This window comes from Gekko japonicus, unplaced genomic scaffold, assembly GCF_001447785.1.
Source record: "Gekko japonicus isolate JY-2015 unplaced genomic scaffold, Gekko_japonicus_V1.1 scaffold623, whole genome shotgun sequence".
Classification (NCBI taxonomy): domain Eukaryota; kingdom Metazoa; phylum Chordata; class Lepidosauria; order Squamata; family Gekkonidae; genus Gekko; species Gekko japonicus.
Window position 1 is genome coordinate 72,238 of NW_015174293.1, and position 16,162 is coordinate 88,399.

The 16,162-nt window shown below is 47.1% G+C and overlaps 1 protein-coding gene across 1 annotated transcript in view; it reads left to right on the forward strand.

Annotated features, from left to right (window-relative positions):
- The window catches only part of LOC107121181, a 136,880-nt gene that overhangs the window by 41,028 nt on the left and 79,690 nt on the right, over nucleotides 1-16,162 (forward strand). Inside the window, exons 4-5 of the mRNA XM_015424055.1 lie at nucleotides 11,051-11,068; nucleotides 15,591-15,638. Of these exons, the coding sequence (XP_015279541.1) occupies nucleotides 11,051-11,068; nucleotides 15,591-15,638 (66 nt within the window). The remainder of the gene's footprint in view (nucleotides 1-11,050; nucleotides 11,069-15,590; nucleotides 15,639-16,162) is intronic.

Sequence of the window (16,162 nt, forward strand, 5' to 3'; positions counted from 1 at the left end):
GTTTTTGTTTCGTCATATTTTTACAAATAAGCTTCGTTTTATTCTTATTCACATAAAATCCGGCCAATTCTCCAAAGTCCTTTATTTTTTGGAATAGTAACGGTAACTTTTCTATCGGGTTTTGCACAATAAACATTACATCATCAGCAAATGCTCGGTATTTATATTTAAGTCCTTTGTGTGTCAATCCCGTTATCTCTTGGTCTTGCTGTATTTTTTGTAGAAGTATCTCCAACACCCAAATGAATAGTAACGGTGATAGGGGACAACCCTGCCTAGTACCTTTTTGAACCTTGAAGCTATCAGTCAATTCTTTGTTTACATTCAGTTTAGCTCTTTGTTCAGAATAGATAGCTTCAATACAGTTTCTAAATTGTTGTCCCACTTCTATTTTTTCCATCATCTGTAGCATAAACTTCCAATTAAGATTGTCAAATGCCTTCTCAGCATCGACAAATAAAAAAGCTACTTCTTGTTCAGGGTGTTTCTCATAATATTCAATTACGTCCATTACTATTCTTACATTGTCTCGAATCTGTCTTTTTGGTAAAAAACCAGCTTGATCTTCTGAGATCACTGTTTGTAAATAGTTTTTCACCCTTTCTGCAATAATTTTTGCAAAGATCTTATAGTCATTGTTCAAAAGAGAAATCGGCCTATAATTCTTCACATTCGTTGTTTCTTGTCCTTCCTTTGGTATTAGTGAGATAATTGCCTCCTTCCAAGAGTCCGGCACCTTCTTGCTCTCACGTATGTCGTTGGATAAAGCTTCCATGGCCGGAACAATTTCCTCTTTCATTTTTTTATAAAACTTTGCAGTAAATCTGTCCGGTCCAGGCGCCTTCCCCAACTTCGCCTCTTCAATTGCCTTCCTCACTTCTTCTTTTTGAATTTGGCCATTCAGTAATTCCAGTTTATTTATTGTGTCACATTGTGGGAGGCACCTGATGGGAAGCCATTCCTTGTGGGGAGCTGCATTGAGGTCGTGTCTGTGCCGTCTCCTGGCGCTGTTCTGTGGGGCTTTGCTTCTGCGAGGGATCAGGCTGCGTTACACCGATTGGATTGGGGTGGCTCACAGTCACTCCAGACTGAAGTTGAACTACCTGTATCCTCCACCTGTAGGAGAGGGGATGGGACTGGCGTGGTGCCATGTAGGGTCCTGAAGTGCCAGAAAATCTGCCAGCTGTACAGACTTGCTGCTGGTAAATGTTGTGGGAGTTAGGGCTGGTGAGGCAGTATGCAAAGTGCATTTGGCGGAGGAGATCATTACAGCAGTCCAGGCAAGAGCTCGGACTTCCCCATCCTTGTCTTTGCATCCCTGTTTGGGGGGGGGGGAGCAGCATCCCCCTGTTGGTGGTGCCCTATAGGATGGAGCACCTGTAAGCGTTCTGAGCAGAGCCATGTCAGGGGGCCAGTGTCACCACCGTGTGTGTCCTCTCTCGGCTCTGTGTGCCAAGTGCCCCCTCCGTGGTGGTCACTGTGCTCCTCCTCACTGTGCGTGGGATGGGCCCAAGGCAGGTGGCCCCGTGCCGCTGCTCACCTTCACGCCTGAGCTCTGTGTATCTTGCCAGCAGGTTATCAGGGGCTGAAGGGGGCTGTGATTGGACGCCATGTGGGGGTGATTGGCTGTTGCTGCTTGTAATTATATATTTATATATTTATTTATTTCATTGTTTATATTTATATCCTGCCTTTCCAGATATCTGGCTCAAGGCGGCTAACAACATTAAAACCAGCTTTGAACGTGGAAGCAAGATGGTTAAGGCATTGATGAACCACCTTTCCTCTGAGACTCCTCACTTCAGACAAAAGTTTTCTGAGGGAGCTCAGGGCAGAGGTTTACAGAATTATATATGTGTGGCGTAGAAAGTGGAGAGAGAGAACTTTTCCTCCCCAGTAATACTAGAACTTGGGGGCACCCACTGAATTTGGTGGGCAACAGATTTAGGATGAACAACCCCCCCCCCCCACTTTCTTACTCAATGAGTAATTAAATTGTGGGATTCACTATTAGAGGACATAGGGATGACTACAAGTATAGATGGTTTTATAAGGGAGTTAGACAGATTCATGTAGGGTAGGTCCATCAGTGGCTCCTAGTGACTAAAGGGAACTGCCACATTCAGAGGTTGCAACATCAGCAGAAGGCCTTGGCCTCTCTGCCCTGTTGTTTGGTCTTCCAGGGCACCCGGTTGACCACTGTGTGAACCAGCATCCTGGACAAGCGTGGAGTGACGTTGCTTCAGAAGCAGAAGGGGACAGTACACCGGTGGAATGAGTTGTGCAGGTTCTTTGGCTACCAGCCAGTCCAACATTTTAATATGTTGTCGAAGGCTTTCGTGGCCGGAGTTCATTAGTTGCTGTAGATTTTCCGGGTCTTGGCATTGTAGAACCTGATGTTTCACCAGTAACTGTGACTGGCATCCTCAGCGGTATAACACAGAAAGATGGAGTACTCTCTCTGTCAAGGTGAGAAGAAAATGGTAGGCAGGTAATTTATATCTCCTCCAGAAGGTGGGGTAGGGCTGAGTCATTATCTTGTAGGAGTTCCCCAGGCTATGAACATGCTAATGGAGGAGCTTTCCTGAGGAGGCTCTTTTGTATATGGATTGTTTCCTGAGGAAGTTTCCTGTTTCCTGAGGAGGTTCTTTTGTATGTGGGTTGGCTTTGTTGTTAATGGACCTGGCATTGCACAACACCAATGACGGAGGAGGGTTCTGAATCCTGACCCCACTGCTGGCCACCCTCGGGATGGGTCGAAGGCTGAAAGGGCGCCGAGCCATACTACTTCTCCGCGCCCTTCGCACTCGACCTTGCCCCGACCCACCGCCATACCTCCCTCTCCCCAAGAGCACTGGAATTTGTTTCCCATGCATCACTGGCAGGCTCCGCGCAGCTTCAGGCCGCCAACCGATGGCCAGGTCACACATACCAGCTACTCCAACTAACAATTTATACGTGCTATTCTGTGCAAAATACAAAACAATTTTACCAGTCTTCTAACTGTACTTCTTACTGCTCATGTCGGGGGTCTCCCTACCTACTAATTAATTTAATTTAAGCCCCGGCACTCACACCCAACCTTCGTTCACTCACTCGTACATACACATATAGCACTCATCCCACTCATCCCAGCAGACTCACACCATACACTCTTAGCTCTGACACAGCCATGTTCCTGGGTGCCTGGCAGATTGACCAGGCTCTGACATCGATGTTCTTCTGGATTCCACCAGATCATGGTTCTATGAGATCTCCCGCCCACGTCTGTTACATTCAGGTAGGGGCCCGCACCCGGCTCTCTCACCGCCGGGCCAGGTCTGCGACGACCCACCGCTGGCTCTCTCACCGCCAGCTACGATGTTCCCGTCGGCTCTCTCACCGCCCGTTTCACAGCCGCAGTCTCCCCCCACCACTGCTTCGACAGCCCCTTCGTCAGTCCCCGCCACTGGCGTCTGTAGGCTAGCCGCCAGAGGTCAGAGCCGGGCGCCTCCTGGGCCCAACGCCCCCCGCAGCTCTCGCACTGCGCTGGTGTCTCTCCCTGCTCCACCCCGCTCTCCAGGCGGCCCCGCAACTTTACACTTTGCAGACGTATTGTAGGCTCTCCCGGGTCTCGGCCGCAAGACCCAGGCGTTTCCAACGTTCCACGCCCTTCCCCCGTCAGCGTCGGATGTCTCCTGTGTCTCAGTGCCCCCCAACACTCTCTCACTGTGTCAGGGTCAGTGGCGGCTCCTCCAGGTCGCAGGCCGTAGAGCCCGAAATCTCCGGGGTTCCCCGTCCTCTCCGCACGCCTGGGCCAGCTGTCTCTCGAGCCGAGCGCTTCTCTGCAGACGTATTATGAGGCTCTCCCGGGTCACGGCTGCAGGACGCAGGACCCAGGCGCTTCCAGGTTCCACGCCCTTCCCCCATCAGCGTCGGATGTCTCCTGGGTCTCAGTGCCCCCCAACACTCTCTCACTGTGTCGGGGTCAGTGGCGGCTCCTCCGGGTCACAGGCCGTAGAACCCGAAATCCCCGAGGTTCCCCGTCCTCTCCGCACACCTGGGCCAGCTGTCTCCCGAGCCGAGCGCTTCTCCCCCCAACGTTCTCTCACAGCGTCGGGTTCAGGTCGATGACAACCACGCAACTCCCCGGCTTCTCCCCAGGCGTCCCCAGAGTTCAGCGCCCTCCTCGTGCTCTCACCACGCCGGGCTTCGTTGTTAATTGTGCTTCGTTGTTAATTGTCTCATTATTTATGCACTTTGTTGTTACCCTCCCTGAGCCCATTTTGGGAAGGGCAGGATATAAATTTAATAAATAAATAAAAATAAAGCTTGAAAAGGTTGCTGGCGACTTCCGGTTGATGGCGGCACTCTCACGGACGGACCTCCCGGACCTCCCGGGGGTGTCTCTGTGCTCCGGCGGAGGGAGGGGGTGAGCAGGCTTGTTAACCCCCCCAGGGGCCCCGCGAAGGGACCCTGGCCAAGGAGCTTTGAGGGGGTAGCCTCTTTGATGGCTGAAAGCTGGAGAATCGAGGCTCTCCCTTGCTCCAGTGGTTCGTCCAGCCGAGAGACCAAATGGTGCAAGTGAAGCTAACCCGATCAAGCGCAGGAGATCAGGTGTGAAAAATGATGAAGGAAGCGGGGTCGGAAGACCAATTATGAACGTGAGTCAACTGAGAAACGAATTTTAAAAGAAAAGACGCTCCCTACCCTACGCGGCGGAACGGCAGAAGCGAGCAGGGGGATGCCTCCTATGCGCATAAATTGTTGTGCGAGGGGGGGGGAGCGGAAGAATAAATGTGCGATTGCCCAGAAGTACTCACCCATTCGAGCTATACAGTTAAGTGCATATTCAGAGACTTTAAAAAATTTTCGCGAAAGTAAACAAACGAAAAAGATGGCGGGGAAGAGGGACAAAGACAAAGAGAAATTTTTAAAAACGAAACCAGAGTCCCCTAAGCCGGAAATGACCAGTGAGACGATGAAGGCGATGGCTGAAGTCATGCGCCCTCTACTGGAACAGCTAAATGCCCGTAAAGAGCAGGCGTCCGTGGTAACAATGAATATTACTGCGCAACAAAATCAGCTGTCAGTTGTAACAACAAGCATCACTGCTCAACAAACGCAAATAACGGACTTGATCCAAGTAATAAAGCAGGATGCTGAGAAAATAAAGGAAATGGCTGAGACAACGCAGAAAGTGAGGAAGAAAGTGCAAAAATTGGAAAAGAAAACTGTTTCTTTGGAAGATCAGATGCTGCAAGTGCAAATGGATAAGGCCAACATGGTCCTGCGCTTCCAAGGGGTGCCAGAGAATAGAGGAGAGAATCTTAAAGAATCTTAAAGAACTTATGAGTGAGCTACTCGCCCCAGTAACAGATATAAAGGCGGAATTGTTACTCAATGACATGGATGTGGCCTACAGGTCATATTCAGGATATATAAAGAAAAATAATCTGCCTGGGGAAATTGTAGTAAGATTCTCGAAGAGGCACGTTGGGGGCGCCTAATCTACCGTATACGCAGGAGTTAGAATTATCTAATGCTTTATATAGTCTTACAAAAACCCTCATGCCACACCTTGTCTTAAAAAGTATTTTACTCAACCAAAAAGAGATTTGTCAATTTTCTCATTAGAAAAATGGAAAAAGTCTTCTGAAGAATTGTGTGTTTATTAATTTTTCACCTGGAGAGGAGATGACTGAGAGGAGATATGATAACCATCTTCAAGTAGTTAAAGGGCTGTCATATAGAGGACAGTATGGAGTTGTTTTCTGTTACCCCAGAAGGTCGGACCAGAACCAACGGATTGAAATTCAATCAAAAGAGTTTTTGGCTAAACATTAGGAAGAACTTTCTGACAGTCAGAGCGGTTTCTCAGGGAAACAGGCTTCCTTGGGAGGTCGTGGGCTCTCCTTCTTTGGAGGTTTTCGAACAGAGGCTAGATGGCCATCTGACAGCCATGTGGATTCTGTGAACTTAGGCAGATCCTGAGAAGGAGGGCAGGAAGGGCTGCATCGGTGCTTAGTTCTTGTGGCCCTTTCTTACACCCCCAAGGAAATGCTGATTGTCGCTTTGGGGTCAGGAAGCAATTTTTTTCCAGGCTGGTTTGGCCAGGGATCCTGGAGGGGTTTTTTTTGCCATCTTCTGGGCATGGAGCAAGGGTCACTGGGGGTGTGGAGAGGGAGGTATTTATGAATTTCCTGCATTGTGCAGGGGGTTGGACTAGATTACCCTGGAGGTCCTTTCCAACTCTATGATTCACACCTGTAGAGAGAGACAGGAAGTTTCAAGGTGTGCCAAATTATGATTTGTCTTCAGGGACTCCAAGTCACATTCTTATGTCAAGCAGTGCATCCACAAGTTATAAAGTGTCAAGAAAGTGGTTCCCCTAAAATTTCTTGTTCTGTTTCAAACATTGGTTCAGGCTGTAACCTACATCAGAATTAACAGAGTTCAGAAAAATAGTGCTGAACAGGAATGAGCTGACCTTGTGGTTCTTAGATAACACAGCTGCAGAGAGGAGTTGAGGGCCTAGTGCTGACTCCCAGTTAGCCACCCCCCATTCAATTAAGGTTCATGATTTGCACCTATGGGAAAGGGGCAAGTCTAGCTGTGGATAGGTTTCGTTTCCTTTCTTCCTGGTCAGACCACCTCTTAGGTAATTTGTCCCAATTACATCACCACCCAGGGATCTGATTGGTTTTTCAGGCCTGAGACCACATTGGACCCTTGGCCATAAAGAAGTTAGTTTTTAGTTCATTGTGGGATCAGATGGTGACCACCTGAGACTACACCATGCAGTCACTGTCTTGCTCAATGCAGCCATCTTGAAAGCTTGCTTTTGCAGCCCAAACAGCTTATTGGCCTGTTCTGACTCTGGAAAGAGACACTTTGGATTGCTGAACACCTACAGCTTCTCTTGGGTAACATCTTTTGTGGTTATTTGTCTTCAACTGGCTTCAATCTAAATCCAGTGTCTTAGAATGGGTGACCACCTACCATGTTAATTGCTTTTGTGAGAAAGTCGTTCTGCAAGCCCACCTTGCAGGGCTGACTTTCTTGCTTAGTCCCTGGAAGGTTGGAAGGTTGCCCTTTGGCTTCTAATTGTTGGGATAGACTAAAGGGGTGGTGGCAGCTACCAAACCCCAGTGTGTGAGGAGTCACACCCAGGGTTTTATAATTATTCTGCTCTGCAGTCCTTAAAACAAAGGTTCTGTCAGGCCTTCAGAGGAACCACTCTTAACATGATTTTCCTTGGTTAAGGTTTATTGGTAAGATTTGGACTTCTGTATAGGTGAACGTCTTTGTCAGGACTGGCGAGCAAAAACGAAGGATTGATAATCAGGGAAAGGGGTCCCACCGCCCAAACACACGTGACAGGCACACAAGCATTACTACAGGTCATGACAGACTATGAGGCCCAGCTAGCCATGTTTAAAGTCTTATCTCTCCCAAGGCCACGACTCCGGCAAAAACCTGAGAACTGTCTGGGGGCTGCTTCAGGAAGAATTATGAGCAGCGCCTCCTGTCAGGTCAGAGTCTAACAGGTTCTTAGCCCTGGCCTGGCCTGGGAATCTTTGACAGGAAGTGATGCTTTATTGTGTGTGTTTCCCCCAGCCTGGCTCTTCGTGTGCCCCGTGCGTGAAGGGCAACGCCAGCTGTGCCATGAGTGGCAGCTTTGGCCAGGACAAGAGCAGCAGATGAGAGAACCGGGGACTGCTCCTGACCTAGCCAGCTGCCACACGAACAATGAGAATCCACCTAAAAAGTGGCGGCGGTGGTGGGTAGAATGGGGCATTCATGATACCCCCATACTCCTTCCCTCTCTTGGTCACCTCACCCCCCCCCCCCCCCCCCCCCCCCCCCTACTTCCACCACCTATATGGGAGGTGGCTGGGAGACCCAGCGACACACTCTTTAAAGAGCCAGATTTGACTCCCGGGCCTTCATATGCAGCAGTCTTCTTCAGATGCTGTAATAAATAAGAGACGTCAGAATTGCTTTTAAACCATATAGGTCCTGTTTCTTTGTTAAAAATAAAAATAAATTTTATTATTAGAGGAGATTGAGGAGTTGCTCCTGCCTTAGAACATTGAATTTAAGGGACAGCTTGTACATTTGCTCATTCGGTCACAGTCTTGTTTCTACTGAAGCGATGTCTCACACAGGCTTGCTGGAATATGTTTTCTCAGGACTCTTTGCTTGCCATCTAGTGTAGAAAGGCCAGGCTTCAAGTGTCATTATGAAACAGGATAAATATAGTTAAAACTATGTTTTACATGGCAGTATGAATGGTATGCTGTGGATATAATTATCCTGGCAATTTAGACTAGCAAAATGGCTTTCGACTGGATAAGCAGGAAGTGGAATCTTATAGATTTGATGCTTTCCATTGTACAAATTAAAAGAAATTTTGTTTCTTTCAGTGTAAGTTCATATTATTTTGAGAAGTGTTGGTGTTCTTCTATGTTGAAGATTAACAGTAGTACTGAAAATCACTGCTAAATGTAGTACAGAATAAATAGTTTATGTTGGTTCAGAGATGGCATAACCAATAAAGCATACAGAAGATCATGTAGTTCACAGTTGTTTTAATTATTCATGTAGTTCATTTATACTCTGCCTTTCGCTTCATTGGGGATCTCATTTTTCTCTCCATTTTACCCTCGCAATAAAAGACTGTATTTATAAAATGGAATTGTTCAGGAAGGTGTTTTTTATAAAGAGAATAGGACTGTAGTATAATGGGATTGTTCACAAAGGTGCTTTTATAAGAGGAAAAGGGCCATAGTCTGTTCGAGTGCTTATTGTATGTGTTTTGCTTTAACTACATTTTCTACTTTTCTAATTTCTTCTTTTTTTGCATTGTTTTTGACTTTCTCTGTATTTAGTAAGGTTTGTAATCCTGACCCTGTAGCATTGTCCATGGGATGCCTTGTGCTATTTGGATGCATCGTTGTATACCATGAAATTTGCCTTGAGTCTCAGTAAGAAAGGCAGGCGATAAATGTAGTAAAGAGATTAATTCAGAGGACACAGGGGGTTGTCCCTCTGCTTGGTATACAGGACAGCCCCATCGTCAGGAAAGTTTCTGGCGGGGGTGGTGGTGGCATCGCTAGTGACGTCAACATGAGTGACTCTCCTCGGAGGAGAGCCAAAGAGGAGGCAGCCAGGCCTCTTCGGCTCTCCAAGCAAACGCAGATGCAGTGAGGCGCCAGCCAGCCAGCCGGATCTCTGAGAGCTCTTTGAGGCCCCTCGGAGAGGAGAGCCAACACTCTGGCTGGTGCACGGGAGCAGGTGGAGTAAAGAGCCAGGGCGGGCCATTCTCTAATGGCCTGCCCCAGCGCCTCACTGCATCTGTACCTGCAAGCCAGCAAGGTGGCTCCCCAAGTGCCGACTCGCTGGCCGGCTGGCACTGGGGCTCGCCACGGACTTGGTGGCTGGCTGCCTGGCTGGCTGGGGCACTCCTTCATCGATAGGGGGTGTAGCCCCTAAAGCCCCAGCACTGGTTATGGCCCTGACACAGTGAGTCCCTGTCTCAGTCCCTGCATCTCCAGTTAAAATGGCTGGGCTGGAGGCGACGGGAAAGACCTCTGCCTGAGACCCTGGAGAGCTGCTGCCAAACTTGAGTAGACGGTGCTGACTTTGATGGACCCAGAGGGGCCTGGTTCAGTAGAAGGCAGCTCCACGTCTCCCAGCCATTGTGTGTGTGTGTGTGTGGGTGGGGGGGGGTAGATGAGGATCCCGGAGACCCATGTTCAACTCTCTGCCGTGGAAGTTGTTGGGCCACTCATCCTCTTGCTGCCGCAGCCTGCCTCACAGGGTGGTTGTGGGATAAAATGGTGGAGGGAAAGCAGAGATGTAGAATTTCCAGAAAATCTGAAGCCACGGAGGCAGGACTTTTTCCCCCTAGGCAGGGCTTTTTCCCCCTCCCCCCCCCCCCCGAAAAATATGGAAATTTTGGGAAAATTTGAAATATAGACAATACTCACTGTCCTGTCAAATCTAAACTAATTTTGCTGCTTTGGCAACATAAAATGCAGCATTTATAATTTATTTAATATATTTGACGTATTTATGGAATTTAAAAGCTATAAATGCGTTAGCTTCCTACAACTAAAATTGCAAATTTACCCAGTACTTGAGAGACAAAACCACAAGCTGGTGCATCCTGTGGTCCCTTTAGGGAAAAGAAGCTACCTGTTACCAGTCAACCACAAGGGAGAACTCTCTGGTCAAAGGGAAAAGGGAAGGCAATGGAAGTCCTGCCCACTCAGCTAATGAAGGTCAGGCATCCGTCTGGGTGCAGAAATGCATCATGGATGCCTACCTTGTCTTTAAAAGCATCTCCCTCATTCTAAAACAGAAAATATTTCTTAGGGTTTTTTTCCAGTACCCCCAAAAATTTCCATTTTTTCCATCAGCCATTTTTAGGCCTTGAGGTGAAAAACAGGGAGGTGGACCCAAACAGGTTTGTGGTTTTCCCCCTGAACCCCCCCCCCCCTTCATGTCTCTAGAGGGAAGACAGATGTATAGCAGCCTGAGTTCCATAAAGGAAGGATGGATGAGAGAAAAACATACTAAATAAATATTTATTCTTAGAGTGTGGCTGTACTGGAAAGTTGCAGGGTGGTAGTTTGCTCCTGTCTTGGACAGGTAAAGAAGCCAGACTCCTGTTGTTGTTGTTGTTGTTGTTGTTGTATGTTGTTTAGTATGTGGGGGAGGGGTTTGCTGCTACAGGCCAACTCAGCAACCCATCAAGTATCCTTGTTCTGGAGGAGTAGAAGAGGAGCTAGCCTATTGCTTGGCCTCCATATGAGACCGGGCCTTACTGAGTCCATCGCTCCTCTGCAGCTTCTTCTGCCCTGATTTCCGCACAAAGTAATGGCCTCGTCCAGTTCAGTTTTCCTTCACCTTTGGTGCCAGCCTGGAAAGTTGGCCTGTCAACTTTTTATCGAGCATGGAGATGGCATATTTGATAAGTATAGTTTGCCTTAAAGTGCAGTATGCTTTTGCATTCTTTCTTACCACCTTATCTGTTTCTCTTTTCTCTCCCATCACTGCGTAGATCTATCAAGTTCAAAAGGTAGGGTATTCTAAGCGTTTGTGTGATTGCATGCCTATTTTTTTTCTTTTGCATTGGGCATCTTGGCAACATGTGACAAATCTGCTTGATGAGACTTGGAAATACTTACACCTCTTTAAGGCGCTGTCAGTTCTTTCTAATCCATAAAAAATTACTGTTAGCTCAACACAAACTAAGAGGACATTTGATCTGGTTATGGTTAAAAAATTATCACCCTCCCAGTTAGTTTAGTACCATTGCAAAATCAGAAACGAAGAGAAGCCTGTCTCAAGGAAGAAGCAAATGTTCAGCCACAGTCACACTCCTTTTAAGTGACACATCCCGCCCCACCACCGAGATTGGCCACAGAGGGATGAGACTAAAGTCTCTTTGTGGTTTAGGGGTCAGCATGCCTGAGATCCTTAGAACCTCCATCCGGAGGCATTCTTAGTCCAATATTTTAAAAGTCAGGGGTGCCTGGGAAGCTCAAAGGGGGGAAGGAGCATTGGGTGCTCTGCCTTTCGGGGTGGGCTGAGGTCAGACCAAAGAAGAAAAGGAGCCATGGCTCGGTGGCAGAGCATGTGCTTGGCTCGCAGAAGGCCTCAGGCTCAGTCCCGAAGAACTCCAGTTAAAAGCGGAACTCTGCCAGAGACCCTGGAGAGCCGTGGCCAGTCTGAGTGGAGAAGGCTGTCCTTGATGGCGTCCCAGAGGTCTGATTCAGTAGAAGGCAGCTTCATGCGAGGCTGAAGAGGTGGCCACTGTCTTCCAGAACAGGGCTTTGGAGTCATCCCTGTAGATAGCATCAGCCACACAGCACCGGATACAGGCTTTTGTTTTGTAAACTCTCGTCCTAGCTAATTAGTACGGTGTGTAGAATAAATATTTCCAACAATTTGCTAGGTGTCGGAAAGTGCTCCCTAGGGTGTATAGTGCAAAGAAGACAGTATCCCAACGTGTATACTGGTAGCCATGTTGGTAGCCATGTTGCTATTTTTTACATTTGTGCATTTGAAAACCACAGAGGATTCTGAAACCCAGACCTTCTGCTTTCATGACATTTTTTGCATGTTTTTGCTAAATGGCCACTCGCTAATGCATGTTAAAAATGACAAAACAGGAGAGTGAGCAAATGTTTCCGAAGTGCTGTGTGCTTGCTGTGTGCACACTCTTGTTCTGCTCTCCTCCTAGGCTGTGTACAGGCAACAACTTTTCAGACTTGTAGAGGGTATTGTGGAATTGTAATTGTCGGCAGTATATTGTCTGTCTCACCTGGTTTCAGATCAAATTAGCTTTGCAGGTTTCTGTAGTGCTCTAACTAGTGCCTCGAAAACATTGACATCCATTTCCAGCAGTGCATGTACATCGCTGCAGTGTTTCTGCAGTTGTCACAGGGATGTGTTGTTTGCTCCCCTCCCCACCACCAAGTACTCATGTTAAAAAGAAAATTAGTGTACGTCTACCTGCCAAACCATTTAAAAAATACTTAGAAGAATACTGAATTTCCCCTTTAATAATGCAAACTCTTCTCCAACTCATTTGGGAACAACTTATCAGGTTTTTTCTCCAGCGGTAGTATCAAAAGTTCAATATTCACAGTGTTACTTCTTTATTCATCTTTATGGTATGCCTGCAGCCTCCTTCTCCACATCTACATGATATTGGCATAGGAACAGCTTTGTTGGTTTCAGAAGGAAGGACCCAACAGAAAATCTGACTTCTTTGTTTCCATACGTGCTGAGGGCAAGGAAGCCGGCTTTAGTAGGAGCTTGGCAAGGACATCAAAACTGCCCCTGCTATTCAGACAGGGGCTGAAAGTGGGACACTGGGGTGGCAGGAGTGGGTGCTAAAACATTTTTTGGTGGGACAACCCTCTGCACTCTGCACAGTACCCCTGTCCTCAGGGGGTGTTAAACATATTCTGAGTTTGAGACTTACTGAGGGCTGCCTCTTGCACTTCACATAAGCGTCATACACCAAGCACAGGTGAGACAGTGGCCAAAGAAATGTTTATTTACTGGCCTGTAGGTTGTGGATGTTCAGGACCTACTTATACAAGTGTAACTTATAAAGAGGTATGTGGAGATATAAATCCTTTATATCAGGGGTGTCAAGCTCATTTGTTATGAGGGCCAGATCTTATATTAATGGGATTTTGGGCCAGACCATGTGTGTCATAAAACGTAATGCCAGATAGCAAAGATATTAACTTTATAAATGATACCAACAAACACAATTAATGTTTTTTTTAACTTAAAATACAAACATGCTTAAAACACAACACTCTTTCCATATTTTGTGTATTTAACAGTCTTTGATAACTGACACCTCCCAAACCTCCCCCCCCACCCTTAGAAGATGCCTGCCTAAAATGGAAAGGTGGGGGCATAATGGGATTTGGTAATGCAGTATTTTAAACAAAACATCAGGATAAAGCACAAGGATCACAGCAGAAACTAAAACTAAAAATTAAAAATTAAAAAATGCTCTTAGCCTAGGAAAACATGAAATGGCTGGGCATTGCAAGCTCCCTTCCCCTCAACTCAGAGAGGCTGTGGCTCTCCAGTGTAACATCCCTCTTTGGCTGTGGGTTCCCAGGTCAGAGCACTCATTCAGGCACCCGTTCTCAGGTTCATTCAGCAGAGGCAAGCTGGCTCAAAACATCAGCCCTTTATTTGCAAGGAGACAACTTCAGCTGGCATACAAACTCTGGTAACTGAAACTACTTGAGCTCCACTCCACTGAAATACATTGCAGCTCAAAAAACGTTGCAAAGGAAATGCGGAATGGATTTTCCAGTAAGGTCTCTGGGCCCAGATAGACTACTCTGGGGTTGGAATGACAGCCCCCAGAGGAATTCCATTCCCAAAGCACAGCTGCTACTCCCAGGAACAGTCATTCCACTCTGGGGGCTGTCATTCCAATCCCAGAGTAGTCAAAAAGCTTCCATGCCATGTATGACTTACTGAAACTTGACAGTTGAAATCCTTGAGTCTGGAGTAACTGTGTTACCAAATGAGCTACAAGCTGACGGTATAATTGTGGAGAAGTAGCATTACACACTGTAGCAAAAATGTTTGAGGAATGTGCAAAAGACATTTAATTAGGTTTCTGTCCCACCCTACCCCACAGAGTGGGCTCAGGGCGGTCACAACAGATAAAACACAATGGTGGTTAAAAACATAATCTAAAACCTGGTTTAAAAAAGTACAAATGAGATGGCCGTTAGCAGTAAAATTTAAGCATCCATAATACCTCCAGCAAGAAGCTGAATTTAGGACTAGAGCTGATGCGGTGGACAGGGGAGGACGGGATGGTTGGATGTCCCCCACCTCAACCAAAGACCTGGCAGAACAGCTCTGCAAAATTGTAACAAGTCCCACGGGGCCCTGATCTCAACTGGGAGGCCCTGGCCCTGGTTGAGGCTAAGCAGATGTCTTTCAGACCAGGGACCTCCAGGAGATGTTGGTCTACAGAGCGCAAGGCTCTCCGGGGCACATATGGGGAGAGATGGTCCCATAGGTGTGCTGGTCCCTGGCTACATAGGGCTTTTTAAAGGTCATAACCATGATCCTTCCTGTAGTGGAGTCGTATGGTGCAAAACACACAGTGGTTGTGACACTGCGTTCCAAGTGAACAACTGTCAGTCCAGCTTGAAGGTGGAACTTGGGTCCAAGTGGGGGCATAGGGATCAAGAGAAAGAGAGAGCTGACTTCCTACAATATTCTAGCAATAATACGGAGCCTTTCCAATTCATGACAGACTGGACGGCTATGATAAGACAGCTCCCCGTCAGGGTCTCAGATTCTGATAAATTCCTAGGGGACGTTTGTCCATTTTGAACCATCTGTAGACTATGGAAAAGATGAGACAGGCACTCTAACCATTCAGCTTATGGTTACTTTTTTGTTGCTTGATGTTGAATAAGTTTCCCCTGCACCAATGTTTTTTGAAAAAGGCATGCCCACTCGGTCACAGCGAACACTTTCAATAATCCCACCTCCCCAGATTGTTGTACTGACTACTACCCTGAACTGAAATATTTCTTAGTCGTTCTAGTCATGTTTGCTTAATTATTTACGGTATTTATGTTAAAGCTGTCCATGCTTGGTTCTGCAGCACATATACTAAAACGGGAACAGTACGGAGAAGATTAGCATAGCCCCCGTGCAAGGATGAGAGGAAGTCAGAGCTGCTCTGGCTCCAGTAATATCTCACTCTTTTGTCTTCCCTTCTGCCTTGGCTAGAAGGCGAGTGAATTTTAATGCCCGTGGACCCAAGATGTCCTGGCATTATTTCCAGATCAGACTCGTCTTTGAGAGAGCAGCCTCCACTGCTGGGGACATCTGTGCCACACCTAAATCAGGCTGAGTCTGCCGTAGAGGCCTCTTGCCATTTGCCGTTCAAAGCAAAACATCTTCTGGATGTGGGGCAGGGGGAGGGGGAGCTGCAGCGTGTGTGTGTGTGGGGGGGCACGGCCTTAAAACTTGTGCTTCTCTGTCCTACTCACCCTTGACTTCCTTTCTTTTCCTCCTTCTGCCTGTAGAAATATTGTGGTCTGGATGCTAAGTTTGGTGACATCGAGCAATGGATGGTAGGCTTTATTTTTTTAAAAAATACCGTTTAAAAGGTTTGGGGTATTTGTCCTTAAACATGAACAACATATCAGTTCCCGCCATTTGAAGATGTGCATCTGCATTTCTAATGACACGTTTTCTTAGTATGGATATCTTTAATGGACTCTGGTAGAAGCCACCCATTTTCTTTTAAACCTAAAGGACCCCCCCCCCATTCTGACCTTGACCATCAAAATGTTTTTCCCTTCGGCCCCCTTCCCTTGCATGCCTTGTCTTTGTAAGCCTGGGTCTTCTTGACTTGTCCATTTGGGGGCTTTTGTCAGAAGCGTCAATTAGGCCACCAAGAGGAGAGATACATTCTCACCTAGGGAGTGCAGGGATTCTGCTCATTGGAGATCGCGTGCCAGAATGTTCAAATTCATAAATAAAATCAAGGCCTGGTATGTGAGGCAGAAGTCTAACAAAATATTAAATGTATGTGGCAGTAGTAGTGTTTCAGCATGCCTTGAAAGAAGTTACATTGTTAGCTTTCCAGTGTGGC